At 45.3% G+C, this 25,397-nt stretch overlaps 1 protein-coding gene across 1 annotated transcript in view; it reads left to right on the top strand.

Annotated features, from left to right (window-relative positions):
* The window catches only part of LOC126213569 (poly [ADP-ribose] polymerase tankyrase-1-like), a 115,121-nt gene that overhangs the window by 37,606 nt on the left and 52,118 nt on the right, over window positions 1–25,397 (top strand). Inside the window, exon 2 of the mRNA XM_049941416.1 lies at window positions 24,194–24,767. Within this exon, the coding sequence (XP_049797373.1) occupies window positions 24,205–24,767 (563 nt within the window). The 5' untranslated portion in view covers window positions 24,194–24,204. The remainder of the gene's footprint in view (window positions 1–24,193; window positions 24,768–25,397) is intronic.

Here is a 25,397-nt window from a genome sequence, read left to right as displayed (position 1 = left end):
TTTGTACTGTGGAAATGTTTGTGATGTGATAAGTATATAGTAATTCGGTATCGAGAAGGTAATTATCATATCCATGGGAAATACATTTAAATGTTACGAAATGTTAAAGTTTTTACTTACTGCCTCAGTACCATGGCTTCTTGCAGGGAACACATCTGTCTTTGATAGACACACATGTTTCTTTCTTTTTTTTTTCAGCCGTTGCTTTGCCACTCTTTTTATCTTTTTGTAATACTAACCCTACAACTTATCTAAGAGAATAGATTAAGGAAAGGCAAACCTACGTTTCTAGCATTTGTAGACTTACAGAAAGCTTTTGACAATTTTGAGTGGAATACTCTTTCAAATTCTGAAGGTGGCAGGGGTAAAATACAGGGATCGAAAGGCTATTTACAGTTTGTATAGAAACCAAATGGCAGTTATAAGAGCCGAAGGGAATGAAAGGGAAGCAGTGGTTGGAAAGGGAGTGAGACAGGGTTGTAGCCTCTCCCCAATGCTATTCAATCTGTGTATTGAGCAAGCAGTAAAGGAAACAAAAGAAACATTTGGAGTAGGAATTATAATCTATGGAGAAGAAATTAAAACTCTGAGGTTGGCTGATGACATTGTAATTCTGTCAGAGACGACAAACGACCCGGAAGAGCAGCTGAACGGAATGGACAGTGTCTTGAAAGAAGGATATAAGATGAACATCAACAAAAGCAAAACGAGGATAATGGAATGTAGTCGAATTTAGTCGGGTGATGCTGAGGGAATTGGATTAGGAAATGGGACACTTAAAGTAGTAAAGGAGTTTTGCTATTTGGGGAGCAAAATAACTGATGATGGTCGAAGTATAGAAGATATAAAATGTAGACCGGCAATGGCAAGGAAAGCGTTTTTGAACAACACTAATTTGATAACATCGAGTATAGATTTAAGTGTCAGGAAGTCGTTTCTGAAAGTATTTGTATGGAGTGTAACCATGCATGGAAGTGAAACGTGGTCGATAAATAGTTTAGACAAGATTAGAATAGAAGCTTTCGAAATGTGGTGCAGGAGAAGAGTCCTGAAGATTAGATGGGTAGATCACGTAACTAATGAGGAGGTACTGAATAGGATTGGGGAGAAGAGGAATTTGTGGCACAGTTTGACTAGAAGAAGGGATCGGTTGGTAAGACATGTTCTGAGGCATTAAGGGATCGCCAATTTAGTACTGGAGGGCAGCGTGGAGGGTAAAAATCGTAGAGGGAGACAAAGAGATGAATACAGTAAGCAGATTCAGAAGGATGTAGGTTGCAGTAGGTACTGGGAGATGAAGAAGCTTGCACAGGATAGAGTAGCATGGAGAGCTGCATCAAACCAGTCTCTGGACTGAAGACCACAACGACAACAATTCTTTCAGGCTGCGACTATATGCATCACTCATACTCTTCCACCGTTTTTGTACTTCTTTTCCTGTAGGGACGTTAAAAATAATTTTTCTTACATCTGATCATTGAAGTTGATTAATTTCTATCAACCTGGTGTTGGGTTTTATACTCATCTCATTTATAACAGGTATACTCGAACGGGATGCTCCAGAAGGCTCTGCAATATTTGTTTTTACTCATACTAGGCTACTCAACTATTGCATCTGTAATTGAAGATACACGGAGAGAAATTCGCTACTGCTTACAACCAAAGTGCGTGACAATGCCAACGATAAAGGACTTAACAAGAAATAGCTCTGAATATTGAGAAAACTACCGATTTTCATCACTGCGTAGGTGCCATTGACGGTAAGCACGTGCGGCTATTGAAGCCTTGGAGTAATGGAAGTGAATTTTCTGTGATAAACAGTTTCATTCCGTAGTGCTTATGGCAATTGCTGATAGTGACTATTGCTTCCGATACGTTGATATAGGAGGATATGTACACAATGGTGATTCCAATATTTTACAAGGAACTAACTTCGGAAGGTTGCCTCTTCCAGACGCGAAGCCTTTGACTAATGAACGAAACAATGAAAATGTGCCTTTCGTACTTATAGGTGACGAAGGTTTTGCTCTCGATACACACTTGATGCGTCCTTTTGCAAGCAAATGACTCACATTCTCGAGAAGAGTTTTTAATTATAGGCTGTGTAGAGCAAGGCGTGTAGTACAATGTTCGTTTGGCATCTTTGCTAACAAGTGGCGAATTTTCCACACGGCCATACGTGTTAATATTAACCTGGCTGAAAGTATCATGAAAATTTGTTGCGTGCTGCATAACTCTATGTGGAAGCTTGATGGCTATCGGTTGGAAAATACTTTAACCTGTTCTCTGGAAACTATGGAAAACGTAGGACTAAGAGGTAGCAACCGTAGTTGTGACATCAGAGACACGTTTTGCAACTACTTCTGTGGATCAGTTCCTTGGCAAAACGCATAATCGTTGGCAAGTGTAATTAGAAGTCTGCAGATAAGGATGTCATTTCTTATCATAAGCTGTACCTCGCTGTATTAGTAGTTGATACATTTCATGTTCACATTGGCACGTTACACTATTTGGTTTATGACTTAAATGCTACGAATATGTTCACAAGAATACCTTTCTTCCAAACAACCCTTTATAGTTTCCCTTTCAACTTTTATATGACTTACCCCATAAAACCTTAGGTTTTCGATTTTTTTTTTTTCCGTAGGTAGACTAATACTGAATTAAGGTATTAATAAGAAAAATTTGTATAAATTCAGAGTATTTATTGTTCTTACTTTTTAAAATATTGAAAGTAGTTTGAAAATACCTCTAAAACGTTACATTAAATCACAATTGGCCGGCCTTAGTGGCCGAGCGGTGCTAGGCGCTTCAGTCTGGAACCGCGCGACCGCTACGGTCGCAGGTTCGAATCCGGCCTCGGGCGTGGATGTGTGTGATGTCGTTAGGTTAGTTAGGTTTAAGTACTTCTAAGTGCTAAGAGACTGATGACCTGTGAAGTTAAGTCCCGTAGTGCTGAGAGCCATTTGAAGCATTACACAATTACGAGGTTCACTCCAAAAGAAATGCACATTATTTTTGTAAAAATACAGTTTTCATTCTGCATGTGTGAAAGTTGTACAGTGTGTAGATACATCCTTCCCGCTTGTTTTCATACTTAGTTCAACCTGTTCGCGTGAGTGGCGCCGTCACAGCATGTCTTCAAGATGGCTGCTACACTTGACGTTGGTCTGAAGCAACGTGCTGTCATAGAATTCCTGTGCTGTGAAAACGAGACAGTGGGAGACTTCCACAAGAGGTTGAAAAAGGTGTACGGAGATGCTGCTGTCGATCGCAGTACAGTTAGTCGGTGGGCAAGCAGGTCACGTGACGAAAGCGGGCACAGCAATATTGAGGATTGTCATCACAGCGGCAGGCCTCGCACTACACACACTCCAGACAATGTGCAGAGAGTTCACGAATTGGTGACTGCTGACAGACGCATCACAGTGAACGAATTATCACGCTACGTTGGGATAGCGGAAGGAAGTGGTTGCAGCATACTAAAAGTGTTGGCGTTAAAAAGGTTCGTGCGAGGTGGGTTCCCAGTATGTTGACAGTGGCTCACAAAGAAACAAGAAAAACGGTATGGAGCGAACTTTTGGAACAGTACGAGAATGGTGGAGATGAATTACTCGGAAGAACTGTGACAGGTGATGAAACATGGCTCCATCATTTTTCACCAGAGACGAAGAGCCAATCAATGGAGTGGCATCATGCAAATTCACCCAAGAAAAAAAAAAAAATTCAAAACCACACCTTCTGCTGGAAAAGTTACGGCTACGGTGTTTTTCGATTCCGAAGGACTCTTGCTTGTGGACATCGTGCCAAGTGGAACCACCGTAAATTCTGATGCATATGTGACGACACTGAAGAAACTTCTAGCTCGACTGAGTCGTGTTCGACCACACCGGCAAAAGCGGCATGTTTTGCTGTTGGACGACATATGTCAGTCAAAAAACCGTGGAAGCGATCACAAAACTCGGATGGACAACACTGAAACATTCGCCTTACAGTCCTGACCTGGCTCCATGTGACTGTCATCTCTTCGGGAAACTCAAAGACTCTCCTCGTGGAACGAGGTTTGAAGATGATGACTCCCTTGTGCACGCTGCCAAGCAGTGGCTCCAACAGGTCGGTCCAGAATTTTACCGTGCGGGTATACAGGCGCTGGTTCCAAGTTGGCGTAAGGCAGTTGAGAGGGTTGGAAATTATGTGGGGAAATGAAAATATTGTTCCTATAGGATGTATCTGTACACTGTAAAACTTTTAAACACGTAGAATAAAAGATGGATTTAAAAAAAGTTGTGTGAATTTATTTTGGACTGACTGTAATTGAAGGGCTTATTTCAATAGTGGTACAAGTCCATTTTTGTTCATTGTCAGATACAGACTCCTAAAGTTAAATGAACGCTGAAAAATCTGCAGTTGCGATACCAGTAATATTGAAGCATATGGCTTGTTACTAGAAATGAACCTTTCTTTCTGTTTGTTTGGATCATTAATTTCAGAAGCATTATAGGCAGAAAAGTGGAGGTTATGGACTTGTACCACTATTGAAATAAGCCCTTCAATTAATACCTTGAGTAGCTTCAGTATGCAACAGTACGTCGAAATCCCTGCAGTATGCTTTAGCATCACACATAGCTCGCTCATAAAAATTAGACTGCGTTTAAGTTAGGAGTTTTCATCACTCTTGTTTGTAATCAGAATTCGATATCGACATTTACTACAGATGTATCAACTTAATCCGGTACATTTACGAGAATGGCACTCTACGTGTGAAAATAAAGGAAGACTGGACCACTGAAGGGGTTCTTGTGATTAGAAGCGTCTGCTGGTGGGTTTCCGGGATCCGCTGAATAGGTCAGGAGTCCACTACACACAGGAGGCGGCTACACGGGTAGCGGGGGCTGTGTGGAAGCGACTGGGCGGTTATTTTAATTTAGAGGGTCTCAGGGAACAACAGAAGGGGCGTCCGTCAGAAAGTGGGCACGTAAAACACAGTAAGGTAGGTGCAGAAACGATTGGTATCTTAAATTGTCGTAGCTGTGTTGGGAAAGAACCAGGGCTCCAAGCCGTAATAGACAGCACTGAAGCTCAAATAGTTGTAGGTACACAGAGCTGGCTAAAGCCGGCAATAAGTTCAGCCGAAATTTTTTCAAACGATCTAACAGTGTTCAGAAAGGATAGATTAAATGCAGTTGGTGGTGGAGGATTTATTGCTGTCAGAGGTAGTTTACCTTGTAGCGAAATTGAAGTAGATAGTTCGTGTGAAATAGCATAGGTAGAGGTTATACCTGACAATCGGACTAAACTATTAATTGGATCGTTTTACCGACCCCCCGACTCAGAAGGCATAGTTGCTGAACAGTTCAAAGAAAACTTGTCTCATTTCAAATAAGTACCCCGCTCATACAACTATAGTCGGTGGTGACTTCAATCTACCCTCGATATGCTGGAAAAATTATACGTTTAAAGCCGGCGGCAAGCATAAAACGTCATCCGAAATTGTACTGAATGCTTTCTCAGAAAATTATTTTGAACAGTTAGTTCATGAGCCCACTCCAAGCGTAAATGGTTGCGAAAGCATACTTGACCTTTTGGCAACAAATAATCCTGCACAATTAGTGAGTATTGTGACGAATACAAGCATTAGCGACCACAAGGCAGTTGCTGCTAGGCTGAATACCGTAACACCTACAACCACCAAAAAGAAACGCGAAGTATATCTATTTTAAAAAGCTGATAAAAATGCTCATAACGTCTTTTTAACAGACAGTTTTCACTCCTTCCGATCTGATCATGTGAGTGTAGAAAAGTTGTGGAATGTTTTCAAAGAGATAGTATCAACAGCAATTGAGAGATATATACCACATAAATTAATAACTGATGGTAGACAAAACGGGTTAGATCGTTGTTGCAGAAGCAACGAAAAACGGATGCCAAATTTAAAAGAACGCAAAATCCCCAAGATTGGCAAAGTTTTACAGAAGTTCGAAATATGGCGCGTACCTCAATGCGAGATGCTTTTAATAATTTCCACAACGAAATTCTGTCTCGAAATCTGGCAGAAAACCCAAAGAGATTCAGGTCATACATAAAGCACACCAGTGGCGAGACGCAATCAGTACCTTCACTGCGCGATAACAACGGTGAAGTCACTGATGACAGTGCCACCAAAGCAGAGTTATTAAACACGGTTTTCCGAAACTCCTTCACCAAAAAAGACGAAGTAAATATTCCTTAATTCCGATCAAGAACAATTGCCAAGATGATAAACATAGTAGATATCCTCGGTGTAACAAAGCAGCTTAAATCAGTTAATAAAGGCAAGGTCTCCGGTCCAGATTGTATACCAGACAGGTTCCTCTCAGAGTATACCGATACAATAGCTCCATATTTAGCAATTATATACAACCACTCGCTCACAGAAAGATCCGTGCCTAAAGACTGGAAAATTGCTCAAGTCACATCAATACCCAAAACGGAAAGTAGGAGTAATCCGCTGAATTACAGGCCTATATCACTAACGTCGATTTGCAGTAGGGTTTTAGAACATATACTGTATTCGAACATCATGAAGTACCTCTAAGAAAACGATTTATTAACATATAGTCAGCACGGATTCGGAAAATATCGTTCTTGTGAAACACAACTAGCTCTTTATACTCATGAAGTAATGAGTGCTATCGACAGGGGATGTCAAACTGATTCCATATTTTTAGATTTCCAGAAGGCTTTGTACACCGTTCCTTACACGTTTCTTCTAACCAAACATCGTGCCTATGGAGTATCGCCTCAGTTGTGCGACTGGATTCGTGATTTCCTGACAGACAGGTCACAGTTCGTAGTAATAGACGGAAAGTCATCGAGTAAAACAGAAGTGATATCCGGCGTTCCACAAGGAAGTGTTCTAGGCCCTCTATTGTTCCTGATCTATATTAACGACATAGAAGACAATGTGAGTATCCGTGTTAGATTATTTGTAGATGATGCTGTCATTTACCGTCTCGTAAAGTCATCAGATAATCAAAATCATTTAGATAAGATATCTGTATAGTGCGGAAAGTGGCAATTGACCCTGAACAAAGAAAAGTGTGAAGTTATTCACACGAGTAATAAAAGAAATCAGCTAAATTTCGATTACGCGATAAGTCACACAAATCTGAGCGCTGTAAATTCAACTAAATACTTAGGAATTACAAATAAACTAAATTGGAACGATCACATAGATAATATTGTGGGTATAGCAAACCAAAGACTGCGATTCATTGGCAGAACACTTAGAAGGTGCAACAGATCTACTAAAGAGACTGCTTACACCACGCTTGTCCGCCCTATTCTGGAGTACTGCTGTGCGGTGTGGGATCTGCATCAGGTGGGACCGACGGCTGACATCGAAAAAGTACAAAGAAGGGCAGCTCGTTTTGTATTATCGCGAAATAGGGGAGATAGTGTCACAGGCATGATACGGGAATTGGAATGGCAATCATTAAAACAAAGGCGTTTTCGTTGCGACAGGATCTTCTCATGAAATTTCAATCACCAGTTTTCTACTCCGATCGCGAAAACGTTCTGTTGGCACCCACATACATAGGAATAAATGATCAGCACGATAAAATAAGAGAAATCGGGGCTTGCACAGAAAAATTTAAGTGATAGTTTTTCCCGCGTGCCGTTCGAGAGAGGAACGGTTGAGAGACAGCATGAAGGTGGTTCACTGAACCCTCTGCCAGGCACTTTGTCAATAGCAGAGTAATCACGTAGACGGAGATGTAGAAGCGCGTAATAGCGCTGGTGTTTCGCCGAATATTATTTCATTCTTTTTAAAAATTAAATGATATTGGAAACAAGGTTCTTTCTTTGCCCGTCTCGTTTTACATCTGAACTGCAACCGCTCACATCATTGCAGGCTAGATGGACCGTCGGTTAGCCAGTGCTGTCCAAGTTTAATGCGCAGTAAACCTGTTTCCTGCACATTATCGCTCAGTCTATGTGCGTGCAACACAGCATAAAACGCATCCTTGCGATTGTACTTGACTGTACTGGTCACAGTCTGGCTTTCGCTCCACGTGAAACGAAATCCAACGAGATTCGAGCAAACGCGGAAGAATGCATGGCGTAATGTTTACATCCGGTTTATTCTTATGAAGAACAGAGTATACGTCTAGAAGTGTGTGACATGAATCGTAAAAGACCTTGTACATTATGTGAAATTGTTGGAACCCGTTAAGGTAATGGTGCGAGGTTCTTTGGCGCTTATCGATACACGGTAATCCGTGTTCAGTTTTGCAGTGTGTTTTACGTGATTATAAATCAAAAAGCAATACGTAGTCATTGTGATTTCCGGTTTGTCATTACAGTGTCTGATGTGAGGCTTCGTGAGTATCTGCCACATAAATGCCCCCGTGGCGTTTACTTGCAACGCAAACTTGATCGCGAAATTCGCCGGCACACACATGCGTACAGTCGCTGAGACCTTGACTTCGCCTCGCAGCTGACGCAGTGCGGTTAGACTCGCCGAAGCCTGCCGGCTGGGTAGGTGGGGGAGAGGGGAGGCGGAAGGAGGGAGGGAAATGTGTGGGAGCCAGCCTGACGCAACAGTGGGGCGCAGAATTACAGTGGAGCTCCAAGTGCCCTCCGCCACACACCGTAAAGGCCAATTCACCCTGTCCGTGACGGCACGACGCGTCTAGTCAGTTCTTGTCACGTGATATCAACTGTTCCTCCGCGGCAATTGCCACCTTCCTAACGTTATTTTCTCAAGTGTAATCGCACGCCAAGTACACATTCACAGCGCGGTAGCGTATCTACGTGGATGCTGGAGTCCACGTTTGTACGAAAATGACATTTATCGGACTCAAATGGGTTTGCAGCCAGCAGGGATAGCTTGTATATTAGAGGAGGATGACAGAAGTACAAGCCGAGGCAAAAATGTGTGCGTCCAAAACTTGTCATTGCCTGGAACAGAAGAATAATTTCACACGCACTACAAGGAGCTGGAGGAAAAGGAATCTGCATTTTATAACTACTTTTGAATATCGAAGCACCAGTTTTTTTTTTTATTTGCTACAACAAACTGTACCCAGGATTGAGGAGCGCCGGAGCAAAAAACGGAAAAATCCTGATTTGCTGTTAATGCAGAAGGTAACAAATAGTGATCTCTAAAAAGCTCCACAAGCTATAAAAAGAAGAAACACACCATAAAACACTTGATGTCGCGTTGTACTGAATGTTATTTTGTGCCAGCATGTACTAATACTCCCGTCCAAAGAAAGCAAGTCTTCACAGACGTGAAAATTACCGAAGTATCAGTTTAATAAGTCACAGCTGCAAAATACCAACGCGAATTCTTTACAGACGAATGGAAAAACTGGTCGAAGCCGACCTCGGGGAAGATCAGTTTGCATTCCGTAGAAATGTTGGAACACGTGAGGCAATACTGACCCTACGACTTATCTTAGAAGAAAGATTAAGAAAAGGGAAACCTACGTTTCTAGCATTTGTAGACTTAGAGAGAGCTTTTGACAGTGTTGACTGGAATACCCTCTTTCAAATTCTGAAGGTGGCCGGGGTAAAATACAGGGAGCGAAAGGCTATTTACAATTTGTACAGAAACCAGATGGCAGTTATAAGAGTCGAGGGGTACGAAAGGGGAGCAGTGGTTGGGAAGGGAGTGAGCCAGGGTCGTATCCTATCCCCGATGTTATTCAATCTGTATATTGAGCAAGCAGTAAAGGAAACGAAAGAAAAGTTCGGAGTAGGTATTAAAATCGATGGAGAGGAAATAAAAACTTTGAGGTTCGCCGATCACATCGTAAGTCTGTCAGAGACAGCAAAGGACTTGGAAGAGCAGTTGAACGGGATGGACAGTGTCTTGAAAGGAGGGTATAAGATGAACATCAACAAAAGCAAGACGAGGATAATGGAATGTAGTCGAATTAAGTCGGGTGATGCTGAGGGAATTAGATTAGGAAATGGGACACTTAAAGTAGTAAAGGAGTTTTGCTATTTGGGGAGCAAAATAACTGATGATGGTCGAAGTAGAGAAGATATAAAATGTAGACTGGCAATGGCAAGGAAATCGTTTCTGAAGAAGAGGAATTTGTTAACGTCGAGTATAGATTTGAGTGTCAGGAAGTCGTTTCTGAAAGTATTTGTATGGAGTGTGGCCATGTATGGAAGTGAAACATGGACGATAAATAGTTTGGACAACAGGAGAATAGAAGCTTTCGAAATGTGGTGCTACAGAAGAATGCTGAAGATAAGGTGGGTAGATCACATAACTAATGAGGAGGTATTAAATAGGATTGGGGAGAAGAGAAGTTTGTGGCACAACTTGACAAGAAGAAGGGACCGGTTGGTAGGACATGTTCTGAGGCATCAAGGGATCACCAATTTAGCATTGGAGGGCAGCGTGGAGGGTAATAATCGTAGAGGGAGACCAAGAGATGAATACACTAAGCAGATTCAGAAGTATGTAGGCTGCAGTAGGTACTGGGAGATGAAGAAGCTTGCACAGGATAGAGTAGCGTGGAGAGCTGCATCAAACCAGTCTCAGGACTGAAGACCACAACATCATTTCCCCCTACAGCTCAAACACGCGAATACAGCAAAAGTGGATACAGATCGGGTTTTGTTCCGGCGCTCCTCAACTATTAAAAGCAGCACTGTGTTACGAGCTGCTATCACAACCCGTGAAAAATTGGCAAGTTTCGCTGCCAGTCCGGTGCAAATTTTTATTCTATAGTCTTACCTCCCTCAATACCTTTCCCTTGCAAGATTTATAGGTTTTAGTTACATTCAGTATTTGGCTGTTCAAGTGAATTCTATACGCATCGTTTGCTTCCTAGAGTTCCATTACGTGGCTGTCCTGAATTTAAGATTTGGTGGTCCGGAATGTGTATTCAGTTTTTCATTTTGTTCCTTGCCTATATTTATAACGGTTGTTCTGATTACTCTTAACGCCACTGGAGTCCTCTCGGCTACCTTATTAATGGAAATAAGAGGCCCTGCATTCTGCCTTTCCATCCGAAAATATCGTCTTACGTTATTAACGTGATTGTCTTCGCAATGGTGTTCCTTATCTGACTTTGTTCTAAGATAAATTCCGGACTGTGCATTCTAAGACGACCCTGCTTCTCATTTTCGGACATTTTGTACGGACAAGCCAGTGCAGTAATTTGTCGCACGCGCACGCGGCACGCGGGACGCCGACGGAAAGTAGACATTAAGATAGCGCAGTTCACACAACACGGCGCGCATTGAGACCGGGTGTTGGCAGCTGCTGAACACTCCATAGTCTCTTATCGGCACGCGGTGGACGAGGAAAAGTCGAAACGATGAATCACAGGTCGGTTGAGTAGCAGATGACAATCGCTGAATGCATAGATTTCTTTCGGCCGAACATGCAAACTGATTACAGTTGATTTCTATATGCAGAGCGGGAAGAAATTAGATGGTCTGACAGAATAACATGTAGCAAAGCACGAGACTAGTTCACGTTAGAATCTGAGCCAGCCAATCTCAACACAAAATTAAGATTGCAGTAATGTACGAGGGTCACTCCAAAAGAAATGGACACTATTTTTTTTTTATTTCCATCTTTTATTCTACAGTCTGGTCAAAGAAAACCACCGGGAGAGCGGTGTGCTGACCACACGCCCCTCCTATCCGCATCCTCAGCTGACAAGGGAACCTCCCCATCGCACCCCCCTCAGATTTAGTTATAAGTTGGCACAGTGGATAGGTCTTGAAAAACTGAACACAGATCAATCGAGAAACCAGGAAGAAGTTCTATGGAACTGTGAAAAAATAAGCAAAATATAGAAACTAGAAACTGAGTAGTCCATGTGCAAGATAGGCCACATAATGGCTTATGTAAACACAGGAGCGCCGCGGTCCCGTGGTTGGCGTGAGCAGCTGCGTAACGAGAGGTCCTTGGTTCAAGTCTTCCCTCGAATGTAAAGTTTAATTATTTTCAGACAATTATCAAAGTTCAGGCGCTCACACACAATCAAATTCGCTCTCCAATATTCCAGGACATGTTCAGATTTCCGTGGACATATGCAGCATTTGATGGTCTACACACGAAAAAATTTGAAAACGTTAAAAACATGTTTTGACAGAGCACAGGGAAAACAGTGCGACTGTGAAACTGTTGCATTCATTTGTTGCAGTTTATGTGACAAACTCTTATGTTTTCATCACTTTTTTGGGAGTGATTATCACATCCACAAGAAAACGTAAATCGGGCAAGGTAGAAGAATCTTTTTACCCATTCACCAAGTGTACAAGTTAGGTGGGTCGACAACATATTCCTGTCATGTGACGCACATGCCGTCACCATTGTCGTATAGAATATATCAGACGTGATTTCCTGTGGAGGAATCGGTTGACCTATGACCTTGCGATCAAATGTTTTCGGTTCCCATTGGACAGGCACGTCCTTTCGTCCACTAATCGCACGGTTTTGCGGTGCGGTCGCAAAACACAGACGCTAAACTTATTACAGTGAACAGAGACGCCAGTGAACGAACGGACAGATCATAACTTTAAAAAAAAGTAAACTTTTCTCTCGAGGGAAGACATGAACCAAGGACCTCCCGTTCTTCAGCTGCTCACGCTAACCACGGGACCACGGCGCTCGTGTGTTTACCCAACCCATTGTGTTGCCTATCTTGCGCATGGACTACTCAGTTTGTATAATTTGCTTATTTTTTCATAGTTCCACACAACTTCTTCCTGTTTTCTCGATTGATCTGTGTTCAGTTTTTCAAGGCCTATCGACTGTGCCAACGTATAACTAAATCTGAGGGGGGTGCGATGGGGACGTTCCCTTGTGAGGATGACACGGCGCTCGGATGGTCCCGATGGGCCACTTGTGGTCTGAAGACGGAGTGCTTTTTTTATTCTACATGTTTGAAAGTTTTACAGTGTGTAGATACATCCTTTAGGAACAATATTTTCATTTCTCCGCATAATTTCCGTCCCTCTCAACTACCTTACCCCATCTTGGAACCAGAGCCTGTATACCCGCACGGTAAAATTCTGGACCAACCTGTTGGAGCTACTGTTGGCAGCGTGCACAAGGCAGTCATCATCTTCAAACCTTGTTCCACGAAGAGTGTCTTTCAGTTTTCCAAAGAGATGATAGTCACATGGAGCCAGGTCAGGACTGTAAGGTGGGTGTTTCAGTGTTGTCCATCCGAGTTTTGTGATCGCTTCCATGTAATTTTTTACTGACATGTGGCCGTGCATTGTCGTGCGACAGCAAAACATCCTGCTTTTGCCGATGTGGTTGAACACGACTCAGTCGAGCTTGAAGTTTCTTCAGTGTTGTCACATATGCATCAGAATTTATGGTGGTTCCACTTGGCATGATGTCCACAAGCAAGAGTCCTTCGGAATCGAAAAACACCGTAGCCATAACTTTTCCAGCAGAAGGCGTGGTTTTGAATTTTTTTTCTCTGGTGAATTTGCATGACGCCGCTCCATTGATTGCCTCTTCGTCTCTGGTGAAAAATGATAGAGCCATGTTTCATCACCTGTCACAGTTCTTCCAAGAAATTCATCTCCACCATTCTCGTACTGTTCCAAAAGTTCGCTGCATACCGTTTTTCTTGTTTCTTTGTGAGCCACTGTCAAATTCTGGGAACCCACCTGGCACAAACCTTTTTTAACGCCAACACTTCCAGTATTCTGCAAACACTTCCTTCCCCTATCCCAACGTAGGATGACAATTCGTTCACTGTGATGTGTCTGTCAGCAGTCACCAATTCGTTAACTCTCTGCACATTGTCTGGAGTGTGTGCAGTACGAGGCCTGCCGCTGCGAGGACAATCCTCAATATTGCCGTGCCCGCTTTCGTCACGTAACCTGATTGCCCACCGACTAACTGTACTGCGATCGACAGCATCTCCATACACCTTATTCAACCTCTTGTGGATGTTTCCCACTGCCCCGTTTTCACAGCACAGGAGTTCTATGACAGCACGTTGCTTCTGACGAGCGTCAAGTGTAGCAGCCATCTTGAAGACATGCTGTGACGGCGCCACTCACGGGAACAGGTTGAACTAAGTTTGAAAACAAGCGGGAAGGATGTATCTACACACTGTAAAACTTTCACACATGCAGAATGAAAACTGTATTTTTACAAAAATAGTGTGCATTTCTTTTGGAGTGACCCTCGTATGTCGTATTTCCGATTCTGGCGAAAATTCGAACTGTGTAGTTGAACTGTAACCTAAGGAATAAAATAATAGCAAATTCAATTTACAAACCATAACAAATTACGACCGATCTTCCTGATTCACTACAGAGAACCATTCATTGAGCAGTTACCAAGGCTTCATTAGCAGATGGTTAATTGACTGTGTATGCCAACTTCTGCATAACACACAGGACTAGTCATTAAGAGCGGAGTAATACAGATTCCAGTCGTAAAATCTGGTCGTGTTTCTACATACATGCAGTGATTTGAAGCCTAAGTCTTTTAGCTCGACTTTAGTTCCTGCAGTCTGTAATCTCCCCCCTGCTTGCTAATTCCATCTATTGTCCACATTAGTCTTTTATGAAGATTTGAGAGGAGCGAAGATTACAATAAACTTTCAAGTTTACTTAGCTTGTCATGTTGAGATGTCTCCAGTTCTTCTTGTCTAGGGCTCCGATTCTTGAAGTTGAAAATGTCACGTTTAGATCCTCACGGTTGGCTTCATCTAAATAAATTTGAAGTTTTTTGTTCAGAATTTTTGTTCTTACGTTAATATATTTTCTCACATTTTAGTATATCATGTAGTCTTTTGATTTTTTTATATTAGCAATGCTGAAATTATACTTTCCGCACAAAATACAAAAATACGTTCGATCACATCAGAGGCATGCTTACGACTCTCGCACTCTGCGGAAACAACCATATTCCAAAGAGTTTACAATTTTTCTTAACAAAAGAATTTCTAGTAGTTTGTTATTTTCAGTTATTGTTCCATAAATGAATCCAGAAACAAACACAGTAACCAGTACAGTACTGCGTAATTAATAACAGAAATTTCAGTGTGCCAGGAGTTCGTAATTTCAACTGTTTGTAAAAAAATAATTTGAACTGTACATTCAGAACTAGTACTTATTGATTATAACATCGAAACTAAAACGTTTTATAAAGTAATTCATTTTCATAAAGTTTTGCTTGAAATATAACATACTGCGTATAAAATTATATGAAAGTTTTCAGAAAAGCAACTGAGATAATATTCACCGGGCCAAAATTCGAAAACGAATAATGGTATCGAGAACTACTGTTGAGGAAAAGTAATGCTGCAGGAGGTTGTTGCTTTACAAGTGCCTCTTAATATTGCGTTAGATGTCTGTTTTGAAAGCCTTTATGATCCACACTGCTTTGCAGCTAGAAATTAAAGAAATTAGGTCTCAGCCCCTTCTGAAGACATGTTCTGCAAAATGAAGGTGCTGCAATAAAAAGCGAAATCTTGAAAACTGTGTTGATCGTTTGTGCCGACTAACCTATGCCACGAATTGGACGTAGAAGGGATATCTTGGTGTTGTAGTTCACCTGTGATGGACAACTTTTGCCAGCTTTTGCTTGCCACACGTGTTGAGGCTATTACAACTATTCACCGAAATTTGTGTTTTGTCCCACGGCTGAATGAGCGATTGGGGAATGACAGTTTGTCAGAAAGTAACTATTGGAGCCTTTCTTGAAGTGGGTCTGTTGTCGGTGACTACATCTCTCTTACTGCCAAGCCATTTTTTAACGAATGAAAGCGTTCTGCATATGAACTCGTAAAGAGCTCAACGGTACTAATCATGTGATTCACTACGATATTCTTTGTAGGTAATGAGCATATAAGAGAAATTTGCACATCTACATCTACATGACTACTCTGTAATTCACATTTAAGTGCTTGGCAGAGGGTTCATCGAACCACAATCATACTATCTCTCTACCATTCCGAACAGCGCGCGGGAAAAACGAACACCTAAACCTTTCTGTTCGAGCTCAGAATTCTCTTGTTTTATTTTGATGATCATTCCTACCTATGTAGGTTGGGCTCAACAAAGTATTTTCGCATTCCGAAGAGAGAGTTGGTGACTGAAATTTCGTAAATAGATCTCGCCGCGACGAAAAACGTCTTCGCTTTAATGACTTCCATCCCAACTCGCGTATCATATCTGCCACACTCTCTCCCCTATTACGTGATAATACAAAAGGAGTTGCCCTTTTTTGCACCCTTTCGATGTCCTCCGTCAATCCCACCTGGTAAGGATCCCACACCGCGCAGCAATATTCTAACAGAGGACGAACGAGTGAAGTGTAAGCCGTCTCTTTAGTGGACTTGTTGCATCTTCCAAGTGTCCTGCCAATGAAACGCAACCTTTGGCTCGCCTTCCCTAGAATATTATCTATGTGGTCTTTCCAACTGAAGTTGTTCGTAATTTTAACACGCAGGTACTTAGTTGAATTGCCAGCCTTGAGAATTGTACTATTTATCGAGTAATCGAATTCCGACGGATTTCTTTTGGAACTCGTGTGGATCACCTCACACTTTTCGTTATTTAGCGTCAACTGCCACCTGCAACACCATACAGCAATCTTTTCTGAATCGCTTTGCAATTGATACTGGTCTTCGGATCACCTTACTAGACGGTAAATTACAGCTTCATCTGCGAACAATCTAAGAGAACTGCTCAGATTGTCACCCAGGTCATTTATATAGATCAGAAACAGCAGAGGTCCCAGGACGCTTCCCTGGGGAACACCTGATATCACTTCAGTTTTACTCGACGATTTGCCGTCTGTTACTACGAACTGCGAACTTCCTGACGGGAAATCACGAATCCAGTCGCACAACTGAGACGATACCCCATAGGCCCGCAGCTTGACTAGAAGTCGCTTGTGAGGAACGGTGTCAAAAGCTTTCCGGAAATCCAGAAATAAGGAATCAACCTGAGATCCCCTGTCGATAGCGGCCAATACTTCGTGCGAATAAAGAGCTAGCTGCGTTGCACAAGAACGACGTTTTCTGAAACCATGCTGATTACGTATCAATAGATCGTTCCCTGTTGTCACTTTAAATTACTCTGGGGTTGTCATCTTGGAAAATCGGGTTTTCTGCCTGTAATCTGCGTCGTAATTGGACGATGTTTCTATCACATAATTCGCAATCTTCATCAGGTGCTCCCTGAGGCAGAATTCAGTGTGGGCTGGGTCCAGTATTTACGTCTATTTGAGGCTAGGCCGTACGTCATCGCTCCCGCGTTGCGTCGAGTGCTCCGTCCGAAGTTACGTGTTGGCCAGTAGCAGCAACATCTACATCTACATCCATACTCTGCGAGCCACCTGACGGTGTGTGGCGGAGGGTACCTTGAGTACCTCTATCAGTTCTCCCTTCTATTCCAGTCTCTTATTGTTCGTGGAAAGAAGGATTGTCGGTATGCCTTTGTGTGGGCTCTAATCTCTCGGATTTTATCGTCACGTTCTCTTCGCGAGATACACGTAGGAGGGAGCAATAAACTGCTTGACTCTTCGGTGAAGGTATGTTCTCGAAACTTCAACAAAAGCCCGTACCGAGCTACTGAGCGTCTCTCTTGCAGAGTCTTCCACTGGAGTTTATCTATCATCTCCGTAACGCCTTCGCGATTACTAAATGATCCTGTGACGAAGCGCGCTGCTCTCCGTTGGATCTTCTCTCTCTCTTCTATCAACTGTATCTGGTACGGATCCCACACTGCTGAGCAGTATTCAAGCAGTGGGCGAACAAGCGTACTGTAACCTACTTCCTTTGTTTTCGGATTGCATTTCCTTACGATTCCTCTAATGAATCTGTCTGGCATCTGCTTTACCGACGATCAACTTTATATGATCATTCCATTTTAAATCACTCCTAAAGCGTACTGCCAGATAATCTATGGAATTAACTGCTTCCAGTTGCAGACCTGCTATATTGTAGCTAAATGATATGGGATCTTTCCTTCTATGTATTCGCAGCACATTACACTTGTCTACCTTGAGATTCAATTGCCATTCCCTGCACCATGCGTCAATTCGCTGTAGATCCTCCTGCATTTCACTACAATTTTCCATTGTTAAAACCTCTCGATATACCACAGCATCATCCACAAAAAGCCTCAGTGAACTTCCGATGTCGTCCACAAGGTCATTTATGTATACTGTGAACAGCAACGGTCCTACGACACTCCCGTAGTATTTCCCAGGCGTACCAGCTGATGGAGATTGCGGGTTATACGGTCGAAACATAGTGCAAGTACGACGCAAATTACTGGCAGAAAACCTGATTTTTGGCAACACTGGTAGAAACGCGGTCTAGGGCACCTTGTCACGGCACCTTGTCACGGCACCTTGTCACGGCACCTTGTCACGGCACCTTGTCACGGCACCTTGTCACGGCACCTTGTCACGGCACCTTGTCACGGCACCTTGTCACGGCACCTTGTCACGGCACCTTGTCACGGCACCTTGTCACGGCACCTTGTCACGGCACCTTGTCACGGCACCTTGTCACGGCACCTTGTCACGGCACCTTGTCACGGCACCTTGTCACGGCACCTTGTCACGGCACCTTGTCACGGCACCTTGTCACGGCACCTTGTCACGGCACCTTGTCACGGCACCTTGTCACGGCACCTTGTCACGGCACCTTGTCACGGCACCTTGTCACGGCACCTTGTCACGGCACCTTGTCACGGCACCTTGTCACGGCACCTTGTCACGGCACCTTGTCACGGCACCTTGTCACGGCACCTTGTCACGGCACCTTGTCACGGCACCTTGTCACGGCACCTTGTCACGGCACCTTGTCACGGCACCTTGTCACGGCACCTTGTCACGGCACCTTGTCACGGCACCTTGTCACGGCACCTTGTCACGGCACCTTGTCACGGCACCTTGTCACGGCACCTTGTCACGGCACCTTGTCACGGCACCTTGTCACGGCACCTTGTCACGGCACCTTGTCACGGCACCTTGTCACGGCACCTTGTCACGGCACCTTGTCACGGCACCTTGTCACGGCACCTTGTCACGGCACCTTGTCACGGCACCTTGTCACGGCACCTTGTCACGGCACCTTGTCACGGCACCTTGTCACGGCACCTTGTCACGGCACCTTGTCACGGCACCTTGTCACGGCACCTTGTCACGGCACCTTGTCACGGCACCTTGTCACGGCACCTTGTCACGGCACCTTGTCACGGCACCTTGTCACGGCACCTTGTCACGGCACCTTGTCACGGCACCTTGTCACGGCACCTTGTCACGGCACCTTGTCACGGCACCTTGTCACGGCACCTTGTCACGGCACCTTGTCACGGCACCTTGTCACGGCACCTTGTCACGGCACCTTGTCACGGCACCTTGTCACGGCACCTTGTCACGGCACCTTGTCACGGCACCTTGTCACGGCACCTTGTCACGGCACCTTGTCACGGCACCTTGTCACGGCACCTTGTCACGGCACCTTGTCACGGCACCTTGTCACGGCACCTTGTCACGGCACCTTGTCACGGCACCTTGTCACGGCACCTTGTCACGGCACCTTGTCACGGCACCTTGTCACGGCACCTTGTCACGGCACCTTGTCACGGCACCTTGTCACGGCACCTTGTCACGGCACCTTGTCACGGCACCTTGTCACGGCACCTTGTCACGGCACCTTGTCACGGCACCTTGTCACGGCACCCCCTGTTGGAGGTTAGAGTCGTCCCTCGGGCATGGGTGTGTGTGTTGTCCTTAGCGTAAGTTACTTTAAGTTAGCTTAAGTAGTGGGTAAGCTTATTGACCGATGTCCCGTAAGACCTTACCACAAATTTCCAAAACTTTACCTGATTTTCGAAGATTTTCGAAGGAATGGAAATACATCACTTTAATACAAGACAGTTAATGTCACAGTTAATGTCAACTTCATTCTATTCCTTTCCTAATAATAAGTTCCTTCAGTGACACGAGCAATTCACATACAGACAATACTTCAGTTGGCACTGAGTAACCAAACAGTTATCTATTATTGCATGAAGAGGTGAAGCAGCAATAGACACAACCACTTCTGGCCGTAATAACTGCCTTGATACGCCTGGGCATTAAGTCAAACAGAGCTCGGATGGCGTGTACAGATACAGCTGCCCATTTAGCTTCAACACGATACCACAGTTCATGACGAGTAGTGACTGGCGTATTGTGACGAGCCAGTTGCTCGGCCACCATTGACCAGACATTTTCAGTTGGTGAGAGATCTGAGGAATGTGCTGACCAGGGCAGCAGTCGAACATTTTCTGTATGCAGAAAGGCCCATACGGGACCTGTAACATGCGGTCGTGCATTATCCTGCTGAAATGTAGGGTTTCGCAGGGATCTAATGAAGGGTAGAGCCACGGGTCGTAACACATGTGAAATGTAAAGTCCACTGTTCAAAGTGCCGTCAATGCGAACGAGAGGTGACCGAGACGTGTAACTAATGGCACCCCATACCATCACGCCGAGTGATACGCCAGTATGGCGATGACAAATACACGCTTCCAATGTGCGTTCACCGCGATGTCGCCAAACACGGATGCGACCATCACAGAACCTGGATTCATCCGAAAAAATGACGTTTTGCCATTCGTGCACCCAGGTTCGTCGTCGAGTACACTATCGCACGCGCTCCTGTCTGTGATGCAGCGTCAAGGGTAACCGCAGCCACGGTCTCCGAGCTGATAGTCCGTGCTGCTGCAAACGTCGTCGAACTGTTCGTGCAGATGGTTGTTGTCTTGCAAACGTCCCCATCTGTTGACTCAGGGATCGAGACGTGGCTGCACGATCCGTTACAGCCATGCGGATAAGATGCCTGTCATCTCGACTGCTACAGCACGGCGTTCCGTATTACCCTCCTGAACCCACCGATACCATATTCTGCTAACAGTCATTGGATATCGAACAACGCGAGCAAGAATGTCACGATACGATGAACCGGAATCGCGACGGGCTACAATCCGACCTTTATGAAAGTCGGAAACGTGATGGTGCGCATTTCTCCTCCTTACACCAGGCATCACAACAACGTTTCATCAGGCAACGCCAGTCAAGTGCTGTTTGTGTATGAGAAATCGGTTGGAAACTTTCCTCATGTCAGCACGTTGCAGGTGTCGCCACCGGCGCCAACCTTGTGTGAATTCTCTGAAAAGCTAATCACTTCCATTTCACTGCATCTTCTTCCTGTCGGTTAAATTTCGCGTCTGTAGCATGTCACCTTCGTGGTGTAGCAATGTTAATCGCGAGTAGTGTGTGTATTCTGACACATACAGCGCCATCTATTCATCAATTTTCACACTTTTTTCTTCTGCCGTACATTTCCCCCTTCTCCTATAATATTCTGTTGCAGTTTGACGTCATTCTGACCAGTGGTGTTATTTCTACAGCGTTTTGAAAGTTTATGGTTCAATTGGCTCTGAGCACTATGGGACTTAACATCTGAGGTCATCAGTCCCCTAGAACTTAGAAATACTTAAACCTAACTAACCTAAGGACGTCACACACATCCATGTCCGAAGCAGGATTCGAACCTGCGACCATAGCAGTCACGCGGTTCCAGACTGAAGCGCCTAGAAGAGTTCGGCCACCCCGTCCGGACTTGAAAGTTTATGATTATAATGACCCTTTACTACAACCCCCTATGTATCCCTCACATAGGTGCCGTGAGGATAACATAAGAATAATTACTGCATGCACAGAGGCAGTCAGTCATTCTTGCAGTGCTGGATACGTGAATGGAATGGGAAGAATCCCTAATACAAAACTCTTAAGGCTTTCGTGGCCACTTGTTGACAAACTGCCTATTGGCTTCTGTCTCGGGTTCTTCGGTCGACGTTCATCTAATGCTTTTTCTGACGTTTCGCCAGCACGAGTGGCTGGCACTGTCCAAACTTCACCCTCCATCGCCGATAGTGAACTGGAGTCCAGCTCGCGGGCGCAGACTACATGTACCTGGCGCGCCAACGTCCGGTGCGGTTCTCCTCTTGCTACGTGCGGCAGTCATTCGCTGCAGTACGGGAAGCCAGGATCCGTTTACCTTAAGGCTTTCCTCTTTCTTGTTCAAACTGTTCGCGTGTTTTTGTATTTCTACAGCTTCTCTGAACAAGCGCGTGTGATAGTGCTTCTCTACAGCCAGAACTTCCGTGTCGGCGAATTTTATTACGTGGTCGGTCTCATTCAGTGCGTGCTCTGCCACGGCCGATTTCTCCACCTGCCCCAACCTGCAGTGTCGTTTATGCTCTTTGATCCTGGTGTTAATGGATCGTCCAGTCATTCCGACATGGACTTTTCCGCATGTGCACGGTATACGGTATATTCCCGACATTGCAAGTGGGTCTCTTTTCTCCTTCGCCGATCTTCCGTATCGGTTTGAAAATCGTCTTTACGCCATGTTTGCGCAATATACGGCCGATTCTGGCCGTCACTCTGGGAATGTATGGCAGAAAGGCCGTACCCGACATTTCATTTTCTGGTTCCTTACATCGTCGAGTGTTTGGCTCTGTTACACTTCTAATATAATTTGTGCAGTACCCATTGCTCCTCAGGACAGTTTCCAGGTGTTGCATTTCTCGTTTGAGGTGTTGCGGCTCACATATTCGTCCTGCTCTCGTTACGAGCTTACTAATCATGCCTCTTTTCTGGCTGGGGTGGTGGTTTGGCAGTTTGTGCATGTACCGGTCCGTGTGTGTGTCGGTTTTCGATACACGCTGTGTCCCAGGTTTCCGCCGTCCCTTGTGACCAGCACATCTAGAAATGGCAGTTTCTTGTCCTTTTCTAGTTCCACAGTAAACGGATCCTGACTTTCCGTACTGCAGCGAACGACCGTCGCAGGTAGCAAGAGGAGAACTGCACTGGAAATGACTGCGGAGCAGCCCTCGGACGTTGGCGCGCCAGGTACATACAGGGTGTTACAAAAAGGTACGGCCAAACTTTCAGGAAACAATCCTCACACACACAAATAAAGAAAAGATGTTATGTGGACATGTGTCCGGAAACGCTTACTTCCCATGTTAGAGCTCATTTTATTACTTCTCTTCAAATCACAATAATCGTGGAATGGAAAGACACAGCAACAGAACGTACCAGCGTGACATCAAACACTTTGTTACAGGAAATATTCAAAATGTCCTCCGTTAGCGAGGATACGTGCATCCACCCTCCGTCGCACGGAATCCCTGATGCGCTGATGCAGCCCTGGAGAATGGCGTATTGTATCACAGCCGTCCATAATACGAGCACGAAGAGTCTCTACATTTGGTACCGGGGTTGCGTAGAAAAGAGCTTTCAAATCCCTCCATAAATGAAAGTCAAGAGGGTTGAGGTCAGGAGAGCGTGGAGGCCACGGGATTGGTCGGCCTCTACCAATCCGTCGGTCACCGAATCTGTTCTTGAGAAGCGTACAAACAAAAAAAATGGCTCTGAGCACTATGGGACTTAACATCTGAGGTCATCAGTCCCCTAGAACTTACAACTACTTAAACCTAACTAACCTAAGGCCATCACACAACACCCAGTCATCACGAGGCAGAGAAAATCCCTGACCCCACCGGGAATCGAACCCGGGAACGCGGGCATGGGAAGCGAGAACGCTACCGCACGACCACGAGCTGCGGACAAGCGTACGAACACTTGGACTGAAATGTGCAGGAGCTTCATCGTGCATGAACCACATGTTGTGTCGTACTTGTAAAGGGGCATGTTCTAGCAGCACAGGTAAGTATCCCGTATGAAATCATGGCGGTGAATCGAGGAAGTACAGTACATACCGACGAAACTAAAATGAGCTCTAACGTGGAAAGTAAGCGTTTCCGGACACATGTCCACTTAACATATTTTCTTTATTTGTGTGTGAGGAATGTTTTCTGAAAGTTTGGCCGTACTTTTTTGTAACACCCTGTGTATATAGTCTGCAGCCGCGAGCTCGGCTCCAGTTCACCACCGGCAATGGAGGGTGAAGCTTTGACAATGCCAGCCACTCGTGCTGGCGAAACGTCAGAAAAATCGTCAGCCGAACGTTGGCCGAAGAACCCGAGACAGGAGCCAGTAGGCAGGTTGTCAATCCCTAATAACTGGAACAATGGTATGTTCCTTGTGCGACGCACTTCATATTGGTCTGTAGACCATAGGGGTAGATGTAAGGACAGAGGGCTGGTCAGTGGCGCCGTGTTGCAGGACTGGCGACCATGGCAGGCAACAAGAAAGCCCAGGAGGCGGCAGCCGAGGACCTGGGGGCGCTGCTGGACGCGGAGGACGGCGCGCTGGTGACGCTGGTGGCGGGGCGGACGCGGCTGGTGGTGCACCGGGCCGTCCTCGCAGCCAGGAGCCCCGTCTTCGAAGCCATGTTCCGCCACGACACGCTGGAGGCCAGCAGCGGCGTGGTGAGCATCGCGGACGTGGAGGGCCCGGCGCTGAGGCAGCTGGTGGCCTACGTGTACACGCTGCGGGCCCCCAGCGCGCCCGGCACGGCTGCGCAGCTGCTAGCGGCCGGCCGACAAGTACGGCCTGCTGGAGCTGAAGGCGCACTGCGAGCGGCAGCTGGCCGCCGAGCTGGCCGTGGAGAGCGCGGCGGCCACGGCGGTGCTCGCCGTCAGGCACTGCTGCCCCAGGCTCACCGAAGTGGCCGTCGCCTTTGTCGAGGCCAACTCCCAGGTCTTGGCACGCAGGGGTGGGCTGACGCGGTGCGCAGCCACCCTAAAGATGTTGTCGAAGTGAGTCGGCTGATTGCTGTGACTTCAGCGAGATCCAGGTAAGAGAAATGGAGAGAGAGAGTGTGACAGAGAGAGAGAGAGAGAGAGAGTGTGACAGAGAGAGAGAGAGAGAGAGAGAGAGAGAGAGTGTGACAGAGAGAGAGAGAGAGAGAGAGTGTGACAGAGAGAGAGAGAGAGAGAGTGTGACAGAGAGAGAGAGAGAGAGAGAGAGAGAGAGAGAGAGAGAGAGAGAGAGAGAGAGAGAGTGTGTGACAGAGAGAGAGAGTGTGTGACAGAGAGAGAGAGTGTGTGACAGAGAGAGAGAGTGTGTGACAGAGAGAGAGAGTGTGTGACAGAGAGAGAGAGTGTGTGACAGAGAGAGAGAGAGAGTGACAGAGAGAGAGAGAGAGTGACAGAGAGAGAGAGAGAGAGAGAGAGAGAGAGAGAGAGAGAGAGAGAGAGAGAGAGAGTGTGACAGTGTGACAGAGAGAGAGAGAGAGAGAGAGAGAGAGAGAGTGTGACAGAGAGAGAGAGAGAGAGAGAGAGAGTGTGACAGAGAGAGAGAGAGAGAGAGAGAGAGTGACAGAGAGAGAGAGAGTGACAGAGAGAGAGAGAGTGACAGAGAGAGAGAGTGTGACAGAGAGAGAGAGTGTGACAGAGAGAGAGAGTGTGACAGAGAGAGAGAGTGT

The sequence above is a fragment of the Schistocerca nitens genome, chromosome 11 (genome assembly GCF_023898315.1).
Source record: "Schistocerca nitens isolate TAMUIC-IGC-003100 chromosome 11, iqSchNite1.1, whole genome shotgun sequence".
Classification (NCBI taxonomy): domain Eukaryota; kingdom Metazoa; phylum Arthropoda; class Insecta; order Orthoptera; family Acrididae; genus Schistocerca; species Schistocerca nitens.
This window is presented reverse-complemented; position numbering and strand designations above follow the sequence as displayed.